This window comes from Mytilus trossulus, chromosome 10 (assembly GCF_036588685.1).
Source record: "Mytilus trossulus isolate FHL-02 chromosome 10, PNRI_Mtr1.1.1.hap1, whole genome shotgun sequence".
In the NCBI taxonomy this organism is placed as follows: domain Eukaryota; kingdom Metazoa; phylum Mollusca; class Bivalvia; order Mytilida; family Mytilidae; genus Mytilus; species Mytilus trossulus.
The window spans coordinates 22529591-22554333 of record NC_086382.1 but is presented as its reverse complement, the minus strand read 5'-3'; the positions used below and the strand labels follow the sequence as shown (position 1 = coordinate 22554333).

At 33.7% G+C, this 24743-nt stretch overlaps 1 protein-coding gene across 1 annotated transcript; it reads left to right on the top strand.

Moving 5' to 3' along the window:
• The first annotated feature begins 4728 nt into the window (after nucleotides 1-4728).
• LOC134687757 (uncharacterized) lies at nucleotides 4729-5646 on the top strand. Its single transcript, XM_063548213.1, has one exon. The coding sequence runs from the start codon at nucleotides 4729-4731 to the stop codon at nucleotides 5644-5646; it is 918 nt and encodes a 305-aa protein (XP_063404283.1).
• Nucleotides 5647-24743: the final 19097 nt, after the last annotated feature.

Below are 24743 nucleotides of genomic sequence, written 5' to 3'. Positions count from 1 at the left end.
CACAAACCAAGAAACTTTTTAAATCTGCGTAAAGTTTTAACTGGAAATCAATGCAAAACAAAGACAACTGGTTTTTGGTATCAATTAACTGATGAATTTTAACATGTTGATGACGTTGCTGCGTGAAATCTTCATAGAAGTTGAATGGCCTATATAATATCGTAGAAAGATATGACTTCTATCAACAGATTGAATATTTTAGGATTGATTGCAGTTACTGCGTGCATTCTTTATTACGGTATAATAATTCAATTCAATTCAAATCAAATCTGTATTGCCATAAAACTACATATTTATAGTATGTGACACAACATAAACAAATGAAAATAAAAAATATAATAACAAGATCATTAATATACATAATAGAATTTTCGATAAAAAATGGGGGTTATTTTAGGTTTCAGAAAACTAGTTTAATCCAGTCACATATTGATACATGTAGTACTCATGTCAGGAACCTCGCTAATGGTTGTCTTATGGACTATATTAATGTCTTTTCTTATTTGAGGAATTACGCAGATATTGGATTGTTTCTGTTTAACGTTTTTACGGTTGTTTTAACTTAGAAGGATTCGGAACTTGAAAAATTATATTTTTGTCTCCCTTTGGGAACTCCGATATACAGGCGTCCAAGTAAAACATGCGTTATCTGCCAGAATACCCTAGCTACTGAGTTCGATCCTCAAGCTTACGACAGTTTCTAATGTCCATCGACAACTGACAAGATAAGCTCTTCTTTACATAAGATTTCAATAGCTGTTAGTGAGTATATTAATTTATACAATATTCCTAAAGTAGCTGTCAGTTTATGATTATCAATGCATAATAGATAGAAAAACGAATCAAAGACACCGAAGAGACAATAACATAATGAGTCGCAAATAAAACAGTCTACAAAATACTATATAAAAGCAAATGAGTTAGCAACAGAAATTCTTCCAAAAAAAAAGAGAAGAGTAATTAACTAGGTTCAAAAGAGATGATTTCAGCTTTCCAATTGTGAACTTTCCATTTCTAAGTAGCAACATTCCAGCAGCACCTGCATACGGGGTATATATCTCCCAATTGATACGATATTCCCGTGCTTGCATTTCCTATCATGATTTTCTTGATAGAGGGTTACTGCTCACAAGGAAGCTATTAAACCAAGAGTTCCAAATGGTGAAGTTGAAATCATCCCTTCGTAAATTTTACGGACGCCATCACGAGTTGGTTGACCGTTATGGAATAACCGTTTCACAAATGATATCGGATATGTTCCTTACGTCGTAACTTCAATCCCCTTCCCTTTCATGAATTTGACCTACCGAATTAGACTATTTACCGGATTTGTAATCACATAAGCAACACGACGGGTGCCGCATGTGGAGCAGGATCTGCTTACCCTTCCGGAGCACCTGAGATCACCCCTAGTTTTTGGTGGGGTTCGTGTTGTTTATTCTTTAGTTTTCTATGTTGTGTCATGTGTACTATTGTTTTTCTGTTTGTCTTTTTCATTTTTAGCCATGGCGTTGTCAGTTTGTTTTAGATTTACGAGTTTGACTGTCCCTTTGGTGTCTTTCGTCCCTCTTTTCATATTGTTTGTCTTATATAATTCAAATCAATACATTTTCTATGAACAGTTATCCCATTATTTTACTTTAACTGTTATAATTATTCATTACATTACGGAAAGGAAGTCTGCATGTAATGATGACTTAGTACTGAAAGTTTTGCAAAAAATGAGCATTTACAGGTCAAGTATGAATGAAATGGATTTATAGCTTAATCTTATTATTGTTTTTTGTATTTTAAATTTGTAATCTGGTTAAAAGATGAATATAATATTAATAGATCGGTAATATACATATATACTCATGTTACATGACAACATGATCCTTTGTCAGTTTTTAAACATTTTAAAGGTGAGATGAAATTTTTAGGGAAATATTTAAGAAACATCTTCTTTCTGCTTAATATTGAAAACTGCATATATTTTTATTACAAAGCAGTAGTTGATGTATCAAGAAAAAATAAAGAAATAGAAACTAGAATTTGAACATTTTTTATATGGTGCTTATCTAAATCATTTATAGAATAATGTTGAATAGGATGATATATTGTATAGTAAACAAATTTTAACCATCAGAATTATTTTCGAATTACGAAATATTAGCGGTTACGGATGTCTTTCAACTGCGCGTTTTGCATTTGCGCCGATTTTTACTTTTATTTGCGCCTATTGTGTTGTTGAGATTATCGCGGGAACATAACGTTCCAACTATTGTACATGTCTATTGTCGACGTCGTATTGTCAGTGACGTCGCCTTGGGCGGAAATACGTACTTGTATATTAAATGTAATGGCTGAGCAGTTGTTGCAATATCGTTGCCTGAACTATCATCTATATTTATGGTGCCGTGACCAATGGATCTCGTAAAATTGAAATCAGTCCGATCGGGGAACAGAAGTGCTGTAACCAGATTATTCCGAAGATGAGATGAAGTAAAGGAGAATTCGAATTTCGACGAAGAGGAAGTTATTGCAACACTCGGAAAACTAGTGCAAAAACAAACATTGTTTGAGGACTTAAACGAACAAATTATAAAGTTAACAGAACCGGAAGATGTTGAAAATGGGATAGGGGATTCAGATGAATATTCAGTTGATATGGAAACAAAGATTTGCCACATACGTAAGTTCATACAAAAGGTCCAAACACCACAGTCCCATCATATTGATTCACATACAACAACCCACACATTAAATCCAGAAACTATACCGTTTGTTCCAACGCACAACATAGCCAACCCACACAACGCACAGTCGTTTGAGAACCCGTCTGTACAAGCAAGTCATACGTTCAACACACAGCAAAGTTCATTTTCGTCAGCTAGTAGTCACCGCCTACCAAAACTTTCGCTACCAATATTCTCAGGCAACATCTTAGAATGGCAAACTTGGGACTCATATGAGTCGGCCGTACACCTTAACTTGTCACTTACAAATGTACAAAAATTCAATTACTTGAAAGCACAGCTAGAACATGAAGCACTAGATTCTATAGCGGGGTTTGCACTTACAAATGTTAACTACGATGAAGCCGTAAATTTGCTAAAAGAGAGGTTCGGACAACAAGACAAAATCATAAATGCATACATGCAGGCATTATTAGAAATCCCTTCACCTAGAAATCAGCTAACAAGCTTACGAAGTTTTAACGATAAAATGGAAAGTTACGTCAGGGGATTAGAAGCTTTAGGTCAGACACAAGAAACATACGGCACTCTACTTGTTCAAATTATTATGAAGAAATTACCCGGGGAAGTCAGACAACATCTCGCGCGAGAACAAGGAATACAAACTTGGGTATTACGGGACCTCCGTAAAAGCATTTTAGATGAGATCAATATAATGGACGCAGGACAAGAGATAGAGTCGACAAACCATTTACCCACAACATCAGCTTTCTTTGCCGGAGCGAATTCGGCAAAGTCCAAATCTTTCAAGAGTATTGAAACAAGACCTTGTGTGTTTTGTCATGAAATACACGCACCTACTTATTGTAGTATTATAACCGACACGGAATCCCGCATGGACGTAGTAAAACGAGATAAGTTATGCTTTAACTGCCTTGGTAACCACAGACTTAACGAATGTAAATCTGAGAAAACATGTAAATACTGTAACAGAAAACACCATACAAGCTTATGTAGTGCTCACAAAACAAATAACATGAAACCAGGTAATGAAGAAAGCGACAGAAACGGAGGTGATACCTCAACGAATACGAATTTCCGCGCAAATGATAACCAGAGTAGCAGCCCGCTAAACCCGCCAAATCCGCCAAACCCGTCATCTTTGAATTCGACAAACGTTCACCTCGTAGAAGATAGTCATACAACAGAACACGATACTACCATTTTGTATTCAAAATCGAAAGAATCGCGATCAAATGTACTTTTGAAAACCGCCGTATCTCAAGTAGGCTCGAATCAGCACTTTATCGATACGAATATTCTTTTTGACGAAGGAGCTCAAAGATCGTTTTTGACGCAGAACTTAGCGAATAAACTCAATTTAAAGATAGAAGGGACAGAGATAATACATTTATCGGCATTTGGAGGTGAAGAGAAAAACACGAGACACTTAGAAAAGACAACAATCTATCTGAAAACCGATGCAGGACACGTATTGCCAATCAAAGTACTGATAGTACCGATGATCGCCACGCCTCTACAGAATCACATACGTAATATTGATACAAAGAACGGTTATTTACGTGGTTTGAAGTTAGCACACACGATGACGCAGCAAGATTCATTTGAGATATCGTTGCTTGTAGGTGCAGATCACTACTGGGACATTGTAGAAGACCATATTGTACGGGGAAACGGTCCGACCGCCGTAAAATCCAAGATCGGATATTTGCTTTCGGGAGCTACATACAGTAAGAAAATTAACACGTCGAAAACTAGCATGTTTAATGTTTTAATATCACACAAAGATGAAGAATACAATTTAGAGAGATTTTGGAATTTAGAATCAATAGGTATAAATAGTAAGGAGTTAGATGAAGACGACGATGCCTACATTAAAGCATATCAGGACAGATCAATTGAATTCAGAGAAAATAAGTATTTCGCTAGGTTACCATAGAAACAGGACCATGATGAATTGCCTACAAATTTAGCAGTCACGAAGAGAAGGACAGAAAACGTCATTAAAAGACTTACCCAAAACCCTGATATGTTAAAGAAGTACGGGAACATTATACAAGAACAGGAACGAAGGGGATTCATAGAGAGAGTGGATGAAACAGCTGAAACTCAAGGAATAATACACTATATTCCTCATCAGAAAGAATCAAGTACTACGCCTATCCGAATCGTTTATGGCTGCAGTTGCCGCCAGTCGCCTAATTCGCCTAGTTTGAATGACTGCCTCTTGGACACACCGCCGAAACTAAACGACCTGACAAAAATTCTGATGAGATTTAGAGCCAACCCTGTCGCCATAACAACGGATATTGAAAAGGCTTTTTTACATGTTGGATTAAACGAAGATGACCGAGACGCTACACGTTTCTTATGGCTCAGTAACCCATCCGACCCTACAAGTAATCTACAGACTTACCGGTTCAAATCCGTCCTTTTCGGGGCGACTTGTTCGCCGTTTATGCTCAATGCCACGATACTGAAACATTTACAACGTTACAACAGTACAACAGCTACATTGATGGAAAGAGACTTGTACGTAGACAACATTCTGACAAGTTTACAGAACGATGATGAAGCTAATACGTATTATAAGGAAGCGAGAACAATGATGACGGAAGCCGGATTCAACCTGCTATCGTGGACATCGAACAGTGAAAATATACGCACGCTAGCCAAGACGGAACATGTACTAGATAAGGACATCAACACAAAAGTACTTGGTATGTTATGGAATAGCAAATCCGATGACCTGATGTACCAGAAATGTGAGATTAAACTACGAGACATTGTAACAAAAAGGGAGATTTTGAAACATTCTTCGAAAATATACGATCCACTTGGACTACTCAGCCCCGTAACAATACGAGCAAAGATGCTCATACAGGAGCTATGGAAAAGTAAACTTGATTGGGATGAACCAGTTCCGGAAAACTTTAAAGCTACTTAGATTAATGTAGCAAGCGACTTAGAGAAAGCGACACAAATCGTATTTCCGAGATATTATTTCTCCGGTAATTCTACTTCGGAACAATTTGAACTACACGTATTTTGCGATGCGAGTCCAAAAGCGTATGGAGCGACTGCATATCTGAACAACGGAACCGAAACCACGTTAGTGATGGCAAAAAGCAGAGTAGCGCCAGTGAAAAACCTAACATTACCGCAACTAGAACTTATGGCCTCAGTTATTGGAACTAGACTAGCGTCACATGTAAAATCGACTTTTGAATGTAAAAACGTGTTTTTCTGGTCGGATAGCTGTATAGTATTACACTGGCTAAAATCGTCGAAACCGTTAAAACGATTTATTGCGAACCGAGTGCGAGAAATAACGGAATCTACAAATCAACATGAATGGAGATATTGTCCTACAGAATACAATCCAGCAGATCTCTTAACACGAGGAATTGACGCCGATCAATACATCAATAGTGTCATTTGGAAAAAAGGACCAAATTGGTTAACGAATCAGACAAAATGGCCAGAAATAACTCCAACAAGTAACGCAGTATTGACAATTACAGGAGAAAACGACGACGAGGAATTTCTAAACAATGACGTTCATACTGATTACTATGGTATTGGTAACATCATAGACATTTCGAAATATGGGACTTTCAGGAAATTGATTCGAGTAACCGCTTACGTTCATCGGTTCATATCTAATTGCCGATTTACCAAACATCTGAAAAAAAGTGGAGTCTTGACGACAAATGATATTAATATCGCGGTGCGTTCATGGATATTAGATTGCCAAAAATCTTCATATTCCGCCGGAATAAAAAGTTTACAGGACACACGAAATAAAAACACATCGAAATATCCAAGAATAAGACAATTAGGACTCTTCATAGATGACGATGGCATTGTGAGATGCAACGGAAGGATTCAAAATGCACCGATTTCAGAGAATACTAAATTTCCATATCTTATACCTGCAAATCAACCACTTACCAAACTGATAGTGATAGACGCACACGAACGTTCACTCCATTCTGGACTAAATGCTACGCTAACCTATGTACGACAATCGTATTGGGTACCGACACTCCGACAATTTGTTAAGAAGTTATTAAACAAATGTGTAACTTGCCGCAAAGTTATGGGAAAATCTTACAACAAACCGGATCCGCCACCCCTACCGAAAATAAGAGTACAGGAAGCTTCGCCATTTACCGTCACAGGAGTCGATTATACAGGTGCTTTATACGTAAAAGACCCAGAAAGAACTTTAAAGAAAGCGTATATATGTTTATTTACATGCGCATCGACAAGAGCAGTTCACCTAGAAGTAGTTTCAAACTTGAGCGAACATTCATTTATTCAGGCATTTCGGCGCTTCGTTAGCCGTAAATCTTTGCCGAAAAATTCTAGTATCTGACAATGCAACTACATTTATTGCAGGATCTGCAGAAATAAAAAGATTATGTGAATCGGATATAGTAAAAGATACTTTATCAACACACGGTGTAGAGTGGAGATTTATACCGAAACGTGCACCTTGGTATGGTGGATTCTGGGAGCGCTTGATTGCTCTGACGAAGACAAGTTTGAAGAAAGTGCTTGGACGATCCCAAGTAAACATGGAAACATTTCAAACAGTTGTTACGGAAATAGAAACTATATTAAACGACAGACCGCTTACATATCCATCATACGATATCAAAGACTGTGAAGCTTTAACTCCGTCTCATCTACTATACGGAAGGCGCATTTCAACATTACCGTACCCGCAATCAGAAATTGAGAATATCCTAGACCCGACTTACATGGGACATAAAGATCTAAATAAAAGTGTATACAGACAAACGCAGTTGATTCAACATTTCTGGAAAAGATGGAAATCCGAATACCTTACGTCTTTACGTGAATTTCATAGGACAATCGGAAAAATGAACAATAAATAAATACAGGAGACATCGTACAAATTCACAACGAATGTCCGAGGATAAACTGGAAAATTGGGATCGTAACCGAACTAGCCAGAGGTAATGATGGACCTATAAGATCAGCACGAATAAGGACCAGCACAGGAGAAACTACAAGACCGATCGCCAAATTATATCCGTTGGAAGTAACACAAACGATGACAAACAATTTTAACGTTCCAATTGATGAGCAGGACCATATGGAGGACAGACCGAAACGAAAAGCTAGTCTAAAAGCCCGCGAGACGATACAGAAGTGGATTCACCAGTGATGTTAGCGATGAACATTAACAATTACACGTTTTAGTGCAAAGTTGAATTTTATTTTATTTCATGAGAGACTTTAATTGAATTTAATCGCTAAATGTAATTTCCGTTTTTATATGATTTGCTCAGTATTACAAATAAAACACAACGCGAGAGACAATTTCAAAGTATTATTATTTATTGATGGACAATTGAGACTTTTTAGTAAATTGTGATAATTTTTACTTTTTCGCGGCCCCAGTATGTTGAGATTATCGCGGGAACATAACGTTCCAACTATTGTACATGTATATTGTCGACGTCGTATTGTCAGTGACGTCGCCTTGTGCGGAAATACGTACTTGTATATTAAATGTAATGGCTGAACAGTTGTTGTAATATCGTTGCCTGAACTATCATCTATATGTGTACAGGTAGATTACAGGTGAATATTATTTCTTGTTTATCATTATAAACCTCTCCCGTTAGTCAGTTATAAAGCTTTAAAATTCATAAAAACAGAATACAATGAATTATAAATCTGTTCTTGTCGAGTATTTATATACAACATATCTGATGTATTCCTTTTTGGAATTTCATCACTTCTATACTTGTTGCGTACAGAGTTGGGCATTTCAAGAGTTCTTATTTTGACATAAGCAATGGCCTAGATTTTCTTGATGACACCCATAAAAATATATGTTTATATATTGTCGTGCGAATAGAACTGTTTATTGCAATAAAAATGAAACGATTCTGGACTGTATTCGTCCTCTTACAAATTTCAACGGGTGCAGTGCTCAGAAATAAGGTGGATAACATGAAGTTGAGCATATATAAGTACTTTCCGTAATATATGAATACATTACATTTGTCACCAGAACAAGCGCCAGATATAATGTCAAACGTGAAGCAGTCCTCGATTTCATTTGAGGGAAGGAATGGCAGCCCTAAAAATTGTGATAACCATTTACCAATGACCCTTTATTTGTTTTTATACTCTGTACTCAACAGACTGGATTTTCCTTCACCAGTTCTGAGTCGGATGAAAACGACAACAATATATTTGTAGGGGACAACAGTTACATACATGTTATATTTGACAATTCATTACATATGTACAACTGGCTAACGGAAGAGGTTTATATTAATAAATAAAAAAGTTGAACACATTTTTCTGATTTTCGTGTTGTATTTATACTTCAATTTTGACTTAGTTTGTTACCTCGACTAAGTCGGTCGACCATTTTTATTATTAAAACGAAACTGATCATTGATACCACGTTTATCATTTTCTGCCCCAGACGTGGGTTTCGTCTACAAAGGACTCATCAGATACGATTGAATTATAAGAGTTAGAAGGCCAGATAAAGAACGAAATTGAAGAAATAGAGGGCTTAAGAAAGTTTTTTTTTTACTGTTGTAGTTTACCAGCAACAATCTTTGATGAATATAGAATCATACTTAAACCTTCCCAATTAGTAGCAACAAAATAGGAAATCATGTATAATTTTATGTTCCTTTAACCATTGAACTGTTGAATAAAGACTAAGAACATGCATGTGCGTCTTACATTAAACGGTCACGTGTCATGTCAGAAGGTTAAATTAAATGCCAATATATTTTTTTTAAACCAGGACACAAATGTATTGACGTCTTTAAATATAAAACAAATAACAATGACAGTATTCCTTTTATAATTACTAGAACACACCCGCGAAATCGCGGGCATATATATACAGCTTGTGAACTATTGTAGGATGATTTTTTGTCAAAGATATTTGTCAGAGAATTTCATAAAAGGTATGAAAAGCTCTCTTCCAAAGTCCGGTATTTGTTTCCTTTCTGTTAAATTCAACTATTTCGTGTTTCTGGCCTCAAACCACAATTATTCTTCTCCTTTGCTGCAATGCTTCCTTTGGTAAAAGTCAAATCAAATTAAAAATTTGCACCGTTTCAAACATGAAATAAATGTAACTGCCTAAATATAGACCATTATTAATGTAATAAAATATGCTTCTTGATCAATCCATCAGTGCTTTTTCTCTTGAGAGCCTTATTAACATGCCAAGGGTAGGATATGAATCTTGTATAAGACTAAGACCGACTATAGGCTTATTTGAGGGGTGTTCGGAGGGATCCTGATCCCGAAATCCCGGGCTTAAAACCATGAAATCCCGAGATGCAGAATTTAAAGAAATTCATATCCCGAAATCCCGAAATCGAAAAATATATTCCCGGATCACGTAAGGATCAATCCCAAAATCAGGAGCTTAAAAACACCCGATCCCGACGCCCCGAAAAAGGTCCGGCCTTCCTCTAATCTCTACTTTACTTTCATTTTTGCCAAATCACTATTTTCCCTTTCAACAATAAATGTTTATGCCCTATTTATAGGCATTATGTTTTCTAGTCTGTGCATCCGTGCGTTCGTTCGTTCGGTCGTCCGTCCGTTCATCCGTCTCGTTTCAGGTTAGAGTTTTTTGTCGAGGTAGTTTTAGATGAAGTTGAGCATGTTTTACTTATTTTAATATATATGCAAGTGGTATGACCCCCTTAATTATAGTAAACATTTCAAAGACAACAGTAGACAGAATCAGGGACTTTCTATACTAATATAGAAAGTCCCTGACAGAATACAGAGAGTCTCTATATGTTGAAGTAGTAAAATCGTAGTTTGCATGTAGATACACGCGAAAAATAATTGTCCTCTCTAAGGAGGTATAATAGTTGTGATTCTTGCGATCTAAACACCATGATATGGAGAACGCTCTGAATGGCATTTATTTTTCATTTTTGTTATCTATCATACGATTGGTTGTACTTGTGTCACATGGTTTACTTATTTTAATATAGATGCAACATGTATGACCCCTTAAATAGTAAACATTTCAAAGAAAACAGTAGACAGAATACAGTCTCTATATATCAAAGTAGTAAAATCGTAGTTTACATTCAGAGCTTTTCCATATCATGGTGTTTAGATCGCAAGAACCACAACTTATTATACCTCATTTCGAGGTATAATAGTTGTGGGCCTTGTGATCTAAACACCATGATATGGAGAACGCTCTGATTGGCTTATTTATTTTTCATTTTTGTTATCTATCATACGATTGGTTGTATTTGTGCATGTTTCAAACCGGAAGTCTTATCTATGACTAAAAGTCAATTTGATGACGGAATCATATCCGGACTCCTTTTTGTCGTTTTTCTCCCAAAATAACTCAATCTGAATAATCCTAAGAATGGATGACAAATGCGACTATGCATGTTACCTATAGGACACAGAGGCATGATGATTGATTTATTGTGGAAGGAAGAGAAGCGACACACAAAATGAGGTCTTCTCGTTTAATAGTATAGATAATGTATTCGGATGCTGTTACAACGCATACATGTTAACCTTAAATTTGTTGTTATTCATATCTTGATATAAACTATGATTCTAAATAGATTTAAAATTTTCTTTTAAGAATTACGAAAAAAAACATAAGAAATGGGATCTTATTATCAAGCACAAAACAAACAACACACACATGAATACCGGTATACTGTTAGACTCTATGGTATCATCAGTATTTTGGTATTGACATGTTATCTACATACATTCTTAAAAAAACTTCACGTAGATGGAAGGAATGTTCATACTCATTCAGACAAAGTTAACCTTGGGGAATTTGGCTTTTCGTTTCAGATTCCTTTTGGTTATACCGCTCCTTACATTTCTACACACTTACACATCTCTGGCTTTTCGGCTATTGACTAAATTGAATAAAACTGACGGTAGCAAAAAGCACTTCATCTTAGACCTAGGGTTGACTAAATACATACAAATATGGTATTTTGAAATCCTTATATTTATGAAATATTTGTGACTAGTTAACACACAGCCAATTCAGTCATCTAGATGGCTTTTCATTATTTTGCAGGATTGACTTTTAAAATGCGTTTGCTCAGTCTGTATAATAGTGGAGTGACAAATCAGGAAAAGTCGCTTAGTTAAGGAGTTTAATGCACTGAAATACCTCACGGCTGAAAATGCACATGAGGATAGAGTTAACATTATACTTTCATTTTAGCCCTGTCGTAGAGTTTTCCCGCGGTGCAGTTTTTTGTTAAATTGCGATAAAGTGTGACTTTCCGATTTTTTTCTTTTTCATTTTCCAAAACGGGAACGTTTATAACTAATTCCCGAATGAAGATATCATCACAAAAGTTGTAATCAGATGAAAGAGTAATGTATCAGCTTTAATTTGATATCAAACTTTCTTATCATATGAACATAAAAATTAAGTGAATTGGACGATTTTCAAATGTTTATGTCATATTTTACAATGTTACCGTCTGACAAAGTTTATAACATTTCTTATATATATCATCAGTGGTACATTTTCACCAAAAACAGTATAATAATCAATATGTAAGACGTTGTAATGCCTAAAATTTCGAAAAAGCATGCAAATTAAGTTTTTCGGGCCGTTTTATAATACTTATCATTTAGCAGTTTTACTATTTGATTTTCATCTCATTAAGTCTTGTTGCTTTCCCTTTTCCTATTTTCCCCTGACTTATGATTTGCTGTTTTCCCCAGAAAATAAAACTGTGTTTTTTCTTTATTTTCGTCTAGAGTAAGATTAAATTATATCATTGTCAATGTCTAGTTTTTGACTGTGTATACAGATTTTATATGTTAGTGTTTTTGGTTGATTTTGTTGAATAAACTAATTTTAAACCACACTGGTACACCACCGAAAATAACCCGGAAAATAATGGACACGAGTCCTGCTAAGTTTGATCACTCAGTTCCAAAAAGCAGTAGGCTTAAGAGTAATTGGGAATTATGCGTTATTTGTCAAATATCTACTAATGAAAATTTGTCAAATGCAACAGAAAAAGGGAAGACTACTCTTTTAGACGCAATAGATGTCAGACAGGGTATTGTTTATCGCCGCCTTTATGATGAATTTGAGTCAACGAAAGTGATTCCATTAGAACAAATAAAATATCATAGATCGTGTTATAAAGCCTATAGAAGTAAAAAAAAACTTGGAAACATTTCAAATAGGGAAAGAAGTATGCTCAACATCGAGTGCAAACCATTCTGTGTGTTTGAACCAACTTGTGTTAAAACACGCTCAACGGTATTACATTTAGACTGGTCTAAATGTTTATTCTGTAAACAAAAGTCCTACAAGCGAGATAAGCAATTACGGCGAGTCGAGTCTGTTGAGCGTGCTGATGATATATTAAATGCAGCAAAAGACAAGTTTGACTATCAAATGGTAAGTTTAATCTCTATAGAGAACCTCAAGGACAAGGCGCTGTATCATTCAACATGTATTGCTTACTATATGCTGAACTGGAAAAGGGAACCTTCTGATGATGTTTCAAATGAGTCGGAGCATGATATTGCTTTCAAGAACCTGACGGAAGTTCTACACGATGATCTGTTTTTAAGGTGGTATGGGAGTCTAAAATAAAAATGATAGAATTTGTTCATACTTTGCCAAAACGTAGTATCTATTGATATATGTTGAAAAAGATAATAAAAATAATAGGTCACCTCGCATTTTCTCAAGCTACAGGACGTGACAAAATGACATATTTTGTATGGTTTATACAGGAAAAAACACCATTTTGTGATTAGAACCTAAACAAAATGATAGAATTGTTAAAAACTTAAGCAAAAGATAGTTTTCAGACAATGCTTTGAGAATATCAAAAGAAAAAATAGGGTCACCGTACGTTTTTTTCGGCTAAAATACAAAATAGGAAATTTCCATGTTAAATCCTTCAGAAAATGAACTGTTTTAGAGTTACCTCCTCTTAAAATGCAATTTTTTTTTTAATAAACAACCAAAAATAATTAACATTTGCAAAAACAATAATATTTATAAGTTATATTCTTATAAATTGGTTCTTTTAAATTAAAATTCAGATTAAATATCTGCTTTCCTGCATCAACTTTTGCTAACTTGATAGAAAATCTGGACGTTTGTTTCCCGTTTTTTTACAATCCAAGATGGAGGAAGACACCCATACCACCTTAAATTAGAAAGCATTTTCATTGTCGAATTTACTAGACACAGAATGTTCCTTTCTTCCACAAGAAATTAGAAGTAGATATACAACTTATAAACTGCAACTCAAACTGAAAATCACTACGGTGATTGCATTGTAACAGTTGTTCAGTCTCAAAGAGGACAGAGTAAATCAAATATGATTTTCAGTAGCTCTATCAGTGTTTCTGAGGCTATTCGCGCTGCCAGTAGTTTAAAGGCGGAATTAAAATTTTCTGAGATGAAAACCAGTTTTGTTAATGATTCCATGCATCAAGAAGATCAGACCCTACATGATGCGGCAAAAATTTTGAGAAGCAGTTTACAATCCTTCAAAATTTCGGCTGAATTTTATCCATCTCCTTCGGAAGTTTCTATCCCTACGGCTTTACAATTCATACCTACCTCTTTGATAAACTTTCTTGCCAGATTGATAGATGATAACTATTTTCATATGGAGAATGATTTCAATTTACTGTAAGGTGATACAGTACGGAAATGTTTTTAGCTTTAGCCTAGCCTATATCTCTGCATAAAAAAACAGTTCACCCCTTTTAGTTTATCATTGGCTCTTCAGTTGCATCATGAATATGGTTCTAAAAATCTTATTGAACCTTTACATTCACATGGCTTTTTTTGCGTCTAACACTGAGGTTATACAATTTCTGACTAAGTTCAGCACAACCATGAAATTATAAGTTCCCAAAATGAAACATACATCCCAAATGGCATATGTCCTGGAATTTCAGATGGAGACTTCATTCAAGAAGGGTCTGACAACGTTGATATCAATGCAGAAACTATTGATGGTAAAAGCACATTCCATTCTATGGCTCGAGCAGTTTTTCAGGTTGTGAATAATCCGACTTTTCAGACAGACTTAGCTAACGTCAAAATAAAACGCGACCAAGAAAGATCTCTCGCTCTGTACGAAATCACTTCTAGTCTCATGTCATGTTTGCCTTTCTGCAAGCCTATAGAAAGATTCGGCCACCTAGATGCCCAATATTTCATGTGTTAGATGCTAGAAGCCTTTTCGCTGTTGAACATTTTTGAGAAAATAAAAGACTTTATCGAATATTTTAGAAGTATAACATGTACTTTTTTGTGTAAGTTTTTCGTAACCACTTCAAATCATTTGACGTGCATAAATGAGTCGAATGTTATTGAAATATACACAAATATCTTCATTTGTATCAAAATTTTTGTAAATCGTGTTTGTGTGATATATATAGTGCTTTAAAACGGTAAAAGTAAAAGTCTACTCTTATTTTGTTGTTGTTTGCGTTGTTTAAAAAAAGGGGGTGTACATCGTCATGCAATTCCAAAATGATATTACTCTTGTACTGGTACCCCATTAAACTAGAAAATCAATTTAATGATACTATGACATTTTCAAGAACAAATTAATTGTGAGAAAGATACAAATGTTGCTTAATCGTGTTAATGTAACAACTAAAATTTGCATTTTTACATTAAATATGTTATAAACAATTAAGTTTTGACTTAACACTACACGGTACTTATTCGCATCAAAGAACACCTACTACGCCACTACCCTCGCATTTTTAATTAATTGATTTCATTTTTGCATTTCGAACGATCAGTTTAAAAAGATGGTATATAATATAACCTTAAATTATTTTCATTGGCATTAAAAATCCATCTGAACAAAATTAAGAATTTTTTTATTTTCTGTATTTTACTGATAAATGGACTTCTCGCAGTCAATACAACACTTGAACCTGCTAACGGTAATACCATGGCAAATTATTTAACATTTTTTTTTTATTATCGCAGACTTTTTTTAATGGGAAGCGTCGATCTTATTTCTATTTAATGACATGTTTCGTATTGCAGATCTCATTCTTGTTGAAATTGGGCCGTTTGAACATTTTAATCCTCCGGATAAGAATTTCAAGCAAACTATGGAAAAGAGACGACCATTTGATTTTACGATGGGGGGGGGGGGGGGGGGGGATGATTATGAAAATTGATATGCTGGCCTGGTATGAAGATTCGTCAACACTAAATGCAAGATTAAAGTGAAAAAAAAAACAGAAAAAAAGCGTGCATAACAGAAGATGAACATGAATATTCAATACTACAATTATCCTCCTACCACTTCCCCAACCCACACCCATAGAATATAAAATATTATCACCTAATTGGACAATAGTTTTCTACACACGGAAACTCAAACTAACGGCATAATGGTATTTTGAATTTGATATACGAAAACAATGAAATTATCCAAACTCTTTATCATCAAGGGAAGTTCTACCATGATACTGTAACTGAAACAGCAACCCAGTTGTTTATAATTATTTATCCAGCTCTTAATCAAACTCATAAATCATGAATTACATTTTTAGTATTGTTGAGTACGTCTTGTAATTTATTTTATGATTTTAACAATGTGTAGATCGTCATGCAGCTGAATTTTTAATCTATCATCACAAAAGTGAGAATGTTTGCAACGTACCTTCAAGCCATCAAGTGTAAATATATATCTAACTATTCTGTTATTCTTGAGAAAAAACATTGAAGGTATCAAAGGCTTCCTACATACAAACTGATACGTTTTTTTCCTTTGAATTGTTTTTACATACGTCATTTTCCGTTTTATTATGGTCTTGTCTGTCCCTTCTTACACTTTTTTTATAAATTTCTTGGAATCTTCTGGGCTATTTTGATGACCATATCGTTTATTTCGACATCTTTTCTAGTCACATGATAATTTCACTGTATTTTTCATGAACATATTTACATGAAAGGTTCAAATAGGAACCATAGTATCAGCAACAGCAAATAGGGAAATTTGCATTAAACCTTATTTATAAACTATTCGACTTTGGAGATTCGGACATACCAGAAAACGATATACCGAAAAAAAAATGTCTTTAAGATAACATTATATACATTTCAAGATAAAACTGCATTCTTTATGCACGCTTCCATACATCCGCATGATTTATTGTGGTATACAATTGACGTTTTAAGGTTTATGAGGACGCTTTTGTTAAAACGGGTTCGTTTTCACCTCAAAATTTACTCTTAATACAGACGAAACTGCGAGTCGTCTCGAAAAGTTTAAAGCAGTGCATGCTCTAGATAGATAACATTCAAACGCGTTTAACGTTTCAGAAAGTTTCAAAACTTAACTGGATTTTGCTGTGCGCCTTTTTCATTCATGCAAAAGATGATAAAATTAATACACAGTTGAGTTTCACTTGATATGAACCATTAAGGTACAGAGTTTAAAACACCAATTATTGTCAGGTATCTATTTTTTGTTTGTTGATTTTGTCTCTCTACAGTTCACTTCAAATATTATCTGTTCTCAAACCTCTTTCCCAACTTTGTTTAATTTGGCACCTTCTGGGGGAATGAAAAAAAGTCCACTGCAAAGTAGAGTAATTTTTTTTTATTTCTAAAACATTGAGAGCATATCATGCATTAAAACTTTTCCAGATACTCATTTTGTCCGGTGTCAGAGTAAATTCTATGGTGAAAATGCAGCCGTTTTAGTTAAAGGGTCCACATGAGAACCTTACGTTAAACAAATTTTCTCTGGTTCATTTTGATTGTTGGATTTTTTATACAGAAATCATTATGATTAATTAACTTGAAAGATTAACTGACCTTTTAATAAGTGTTTGAACGAACTGGTAGCATAATCCAGTAGAATGCTTTTCCTCGACATTTGTTGAATATGAGCCTAATGTTTCTACTGTGTATCTTGGCTCATGATCAATGACGAGATATGCGTCAAATGTTGACGTGATGCTAAACGATTTCAAAAGTTTCAAAGTATTGATGACATTATTCATGTATATTTATGGTCAGGGAGTGAGTATTTTTCAATTGACAAACACATCAAATTGTATATGAGGCGTTGTATAATAACCAAATTCTTGTTTTAGTAACCAATTGTTTTAATGAATATCAAACTTTTTGTATCTGTTGTGGTAATTTACCATGCTAAAAGAACAACAGGTTCCATTGAAAATACTTAACGTAGCATATTAATAGCAAAACTATTCACCTTTTAAATACAAGAACAATCCCTCTAAATACTTAATATTTCATATGAAAATAAGATAAAGGTATTGTTTCTCACAACAACAACCAAACAAGAAGTGTGTTGTGGTAGGAATAGAGATTGGATGTATTAAATATCATTTTAACTTTTACTGAAATGTTAAAGGTAGGAACACTATGTTGTTTGGAATTTGATAGTTCCAATATGTTTTGACAACGGAATACAAAATGTGACAAGAAAATATAAAACTTATGCTTGTTGCAAAGAAATTTACCGCTATTACTCAAAAGTTTATATATATTCCATCATGGTATGTCCGCTTCATTTTTTTAAGGGTCGAGTGTCTTTTTAATTGTGTTTTTTTTTGTGTTGGTGGGTCTATATGGAATAAATTGAATATCTTTTTAGGGGGATGCTTTTTTGTTTTTGTTCGTTGTGTTGTTTCTTGAATTGGGGAGTGTTAGTTAGATACATTCTACATGCTGTAAAAGCATGCCATTACAGTTTTTGTTTCATTTCTTTACTTTTCAGATTCGGACACAGATGAAGATATTTTAAGTGGGCATTGCATTTTTACTAATAGCAGTACAAACGAGCAAATCACAAGTAGATGTTAAAAACTACGTCGATGATGCAGTAAGCAAACCACAAGTAGATATTAAAAACTACGTAGATGATGCTGTGAGCAAACCACAAGTAGAAGTTAAAAACTACGTCGATGATGCTGTGAGCAAATCACAAGTAGATGTTAAAAACTACGTAGATGATGCTGTGAGCAAACCACAAGTAGATATTAAAAACTACGTAGATGATGCTGTGAGCAAACCACAAGTAGAAGTTAAAAACTACGTCGATGATGCTGTGAGCAAATCACAAGTAGATGTTAAAAACTACGTAGATGATGCTGTGAGCAAATCACAAGTAGATGTTAAAAACTACGTAGATGATGCTGTGAGCAAATCACAAGTAGATGTTAAAAACTACGTAGATGATGCTGTGAGCAAATCAAAAGTAGATGTTAAAAACTACGTAGATGATGCTGTGAGCAAATCACAAGTAGATGTTAAAAACTACGTCGATGATACAGTAAGCAAACCACAAGTAGATATTAAAAACTACGTAGATGATGCTGTGAGCAAACCACAAGTAGAAGTTAAAAACTACGTCGATGATGCTGTGAGCAAATCACAAGTAGATGTTAAAACTACGTCGATGATGCTGTGAGCAAAGATGCTAACAATTCCGTCGATAATGAAGCGATTAAATTATTACGATTATTGAAATACAAGCCGTCACTGATGTAAACATGCAACGATCTTTTAACGCAAAAGTAACATGAGTAAGTAAAATAGCAATGTTAAGTTCGTGTCGATTCCTTTATTTCATCTTTGACAACAAATTTTGAATTAACCCAGTTTAAAATTTAACAATTCCGGAAATGAAGATGAAAAAGAATCACACAATAACAACTTAATATGTTTGACTTAGGAGAAATAAAAGCAATGTATAACTAATTATTGGAATTTTCAAAAAATTACAACCGGTTAGACAATCCCTGATGGAATAGCTTTTCCGAGGAGTTTATTTAGTGAGTTTTGATATTTAAAAGTGACTTAAAAGAAACATAAAACACTATACTTAATTACGCTAAAGAAGAGCCAATTCCACATGAATTTATTTAACATAAGAGCCATTTTATAAAAGTCTTCCTATAATTAATCAAATTCATAGATACTTATTCGAATGTTAAGGTATAATAACCTTAGGACTATACATGACAAAAGATTGCTAAAACTGCACAATGTAATACATGTATAATCTGCAATTCAATATACATGTATGAAGTATTTGTCATGTATTGAACAGGAAAAAGTTTTGGTATGAAATAATTTAAAGAATATCAAAAAGTAACGATCTATAACATAAAACTATTAAGTATAAGAATAATACTTAAAAATCTGGAGATTTTTTTTTCTTCATCTTTTTCAATTAATAGGAGGTAGACCTAGTGTACCAAAGCTTGCAATTATCTTCATCAATGGTGAATCTCAAGATAAGAAAGCAACTTGGGAGGCTGCGTATAGACTGAAGGATTCTGGAGTTAATGTTGTTGCTTTTGGCATAGGTCCACATATTGACGAGGAGGAGCTTGTGACCATTAATCCTTACAAATTACCAAATTTTGGATCGTTGGAGCATCCGTTATTTAGGAAATCAATATATGGAGTAATTCATAAAATCAAAAGTGCTATCTGTTATTGAAAGTGTTCAAATACTTGTATTTCCTCCAAATCGAACTCATCTTCATTTATAGCAGTATTATAAGTAATAATATATGTATATGAGTAACTCAAGGTCAAGCATACTGAATAATTAATGGGCCTCGTGGTCGGAAGAAAAACATAGGTAAAGGGACATAACTCCTTATAAATCTCTGGTAAAATAGAAAAACAAAGGATATGGGTATTATCATTGATATGGTCTTGTTTAAAAATCAACTGTTTACAAAACTTTTGAATTTTTGAAATACTAAGGCTTTTCAATCTCAGGAATAGATTACCTTTGCTAAATTTGGCAAAACTTTTAGGAATTTTGGTTCTCAATGCTCTTCAACTTAATACTGTATTTGGCCTTTTTAACTTTTTTGGATTCGAGCGTCACTGATGAGTCTTTTGTAGACGAAACGCGCGTCTGGCGTAAATACAAAATTTAATCCTGGTATCTATGATGAGTTTATCAATACATGGCACAAAATTAATACATGCACATCAACAACAAAAAACACAGAAAAAACATAGAAATAGCGCTTTCATTGCGATTCTTTATCTCAAAATCACAGTGAGGCCTTCAATCTTCTTTGTTAAAATATTTAAAGCGTCAAAATAGTTGTGAATATCTAAAATGCGGTTTCAAAAGAATTCTGAAAAGGTATGGACCAAATGGAATTTAACACTGGCCGAGAGAGGCTTGTCTCTGCACCTAGGATCCAATCTTCAGCGTTTTTGAATTAATTAGTTATCAAAGGTACAAGGATTATAATTTAATACGCCAGACGCTCGTTTTGTCTACATAAAACTCATCAGTCACGCTCACCATATAAGCTAAAAGCCAAAAATGTTGAACTAAAAGATGTATTGGTATATTGATCAATACACAGCAATGAAAAGAAATGCTGAAATAATATACCAGATGAATGTATGATGATTTGTCTGAAATTTAATTTACATAAAGATGCAACATAAAGATTCGACTATTATGCATAAAAGATCCACTATTTTATCGATTGTCATGAATTCATAATTATTATACGTGAAATTTAAAGATTGAAAAACAGTTATTTATCTAAGCTTGATGCATTACAACTTGAATAACAATATCATTTGAATACACACTTGTGGTTAAATATAATGATGAATAATCTATATTTATAATTCAGCTGAGTCCCAGTACAGCTAAAACACAGGAAAGTGTAAGTAAACTTAGCAATGGCTTAGTTAAATCTTAATAATGTCTAGCTTTCCGGTTTTGATTTTAAAAATTACACGATAAAGTCAAGTCGAGGTATTTGAAGATGTCCTGCAAAACTTTATTTTTGCATGTCATTTGGTGTACACTAAAAGAGATATATTCAAATATACCAAAACCTAATTGGGAGAAACTTTGGTAGTTTTTATAAAAAAAAAACGTGGCCTGACTATTTGTGGCTTTGTACAAGCCATATCAAAGGCCATGTTATTTTTATTTTCGTGTTTCAATTGATGCATATATGTATTCAAATATACCCAAAACGTCATTCTGTTTACCGTTGCTAATTTGCACTTTAACACCTTTCATGACCATTTTTGTACTCGCTATTTTCAAAAGTCATAAATCGATTGAGAGAAAACATATCCAGGTTACAAACTAAAACCGAGGGATTCACATCAACCATAACATGTATAAGAGGAAAACAACGAAACAACAGAACACTGAAAATGCTGAAGTGCAACAAAAACAAACGACAATGCAACATACATAGAAACGAACTATTAGATAATAACTGCTATATTCCTGACTTGGTACAGGACATTTTAAGAAAAAATGGTGGGTTGAACCTGGTTTTGTGGCTAGACAAACCTCTGCGCTTTATGGCAATGTTACATATACCGCTAAAGTAACATGACGTTTAAAAGTAGATTCCGAAAAACATTAATACAAATTTGTTAGTTTTAGGGGGAAAAACACTTATGTTTACATATGTAATGTTTGATTTTTTTTTAAATGGACACGGTTTTACTGAAGTATAGATAATAAATTCTGATGACAAATCCATACTCATTTTGGCAGTGTGCAAGTCTGCAATAAATCGCCTTTACTTAATCTACGGTTTGATCAGCAAGAGAAAACACTAACAAAAAGCTATTGCAATTTTAAATTTCAGTGATATTTTCCTTTTGCCCTTCATGTTATATGGGGTATACGCCATTGGGACTCCTGCCATGCTAAACAAACAACATGTCGCTGTTTTCGTTACAAAAAAAAATCATGAAATTTTGTTTTTATTCTATACATTATGCATAAAAAAATCTACATCCAAAACAATTCATCAAATATATCAGTTTTGTTTTATAATTTTGTACGCTTAACGCGTGTGTTTGTGTTGTTTTATAAAACGCTTGCCAGTGTTCATTTAATGCAAAAATAAAGTACAAAGTTGAAGAGCAAAATGCAATAAAAGGTTTTCGCGAGATATTCGAATTATTAAGCTATGTTTCATGAGTATGTTTTATACAAAGCTGTTCGTAAATAATTGTAACAGGAAGAATTGTTTATGTGTTAGATTCTGAGTTTGAAGTCTATCTTTTAGGATAATGTTAATACATACATGTAATGTATGTAATTTGTTGTGACTTATTCTTTATCTGAATTATTATGTCTTACCTAGACGTGTAAAAAACTGAAAACAACACGTTATAAATTTCATGCGTCCGAAGCTGTTTTCTATTGTCTGTTTTGACCTGTAGTGACAACTTGTTGTGCACTCTACGACTTGTAAGATAAGAATATAACGACTAAGGGGAAATCATACACTGGCATGAAATATCAGCCAAAATCCTGTAAAACGATCTTGAATAATAAATAATATAACATGTTTTACATTCTAAAACATATACATTTTTCTTTTTTTAAATTCAAGATGAATCATTTATATGAATAATAGTATGTGACTAATAGAGTAATTTTAACCACAGTTTTTATAATGATATTTTTGTATACTATAGAATCACGACGTAAACAAAAAAGCATATTTCCAAAAGGGAAGTAAAAAAAAGCCCAACCAAAACAAATTTCGATACAATGTATTCAAAGGTCGGGGTTAAAGAAAGAAGGTTTCGAGAGGGAATCAAAAATAATTATTTGACGAAAGCCCAAACAACATAAAGCTCAAAGAAAAAAAGACAACACACAAAAGTTCACAAATTTAAAACTAAAGATTGAACCTCTAAAACCACATCCAAAACCGACGATAAACAGTTCCTGCTCCTATAGCGGCAACAGTCGTGTTGCTAATACCCAGTAAAAGTCCGGTGATGACGTTTGTTTAATCGATGACATATTGTGGTGTACAAACACAATTTTTCGTAGCAGAAGACAACAGAAAATCGCAAATTTTGCCATTTGATTAGGGACTTTCCGTTTTGAATTTTCGGAGTTCAGAATTTTTGTGATTTTACTTTTCATTTACTCTTTGGTAAAATAAGGATAAATACAATTACCCCTAGACAATATTGTCCAATACAAATATGTTGTCATGTCGCCTGTATTAGTAATGTTACCAATTTATGTATTCGATACATATATGTTTGCACATACCAAAAGAAAACTGTGGTAATTTTTTTATTTTGTTGATACCTGGTAAATTGATGGAGTTCTTCTTAGTTTTTTGTACCAATATGTTAGAGAAATAAATGATTTATAATTGCACACATTCGATTATTCATATCATATTGTGTCTATTTTTTGTAAGCATTTTATAATTATTCCTTACATTCTAATGTGAAGCGGTTATGTGTAGGCAATTGGTGGAAATAGGTTGAACTTGAAAATTATTGAAATGGGAAAAGAGCAAAATAAGTGTAGTTATTTATGAAAACGATAAAAAATTTCATTGAGACCGAGAAATTGATGAAAAAAATATTTGAAATTGAAAACTTACACAAAAACATGTTACTATTTGGGTATTTGAAAACCTTTGTTATCCCTTCGTGTGAGTAAGTTAAATGCATTTTCACGGTCAACGGCATTAAAATCTGCTATTTATTTTGCATGGCCGTGCATACACAAAAGAAGCTGCTGTAAGTCATACAATATTATTTTTTCTAATAGGATTATTTGTAATAGGAAGTATTTATTTTTTATATACATTTTCATTACGGATATTATCAAAAGTTAAAAGAATTATACATAATTGATTGCATTAGCAAGGTTCAGCGAACAAAGAAAAAATAGTGTACTTATACATATTCGATAGATCAAATCTTAATAATTTTCAAATCATGTTATTTATATTAAAATCTAAAATATTAGTTTAAATTAGAACACATACGCGACCTCGCAGGCCAGTGACTGAATTGAAGTACATATGCTTTATGTTTAGCCAAGATTTTTAGTATTCGTATTGTCATCTGTATTCTCTTTTTTCATAATCTTTCTGTTTGAACAAGCATTAGTTTTCTTTTCTGCAGTAAACTTTCTGTTAACTAAATTCAAATTTTTAACTAAT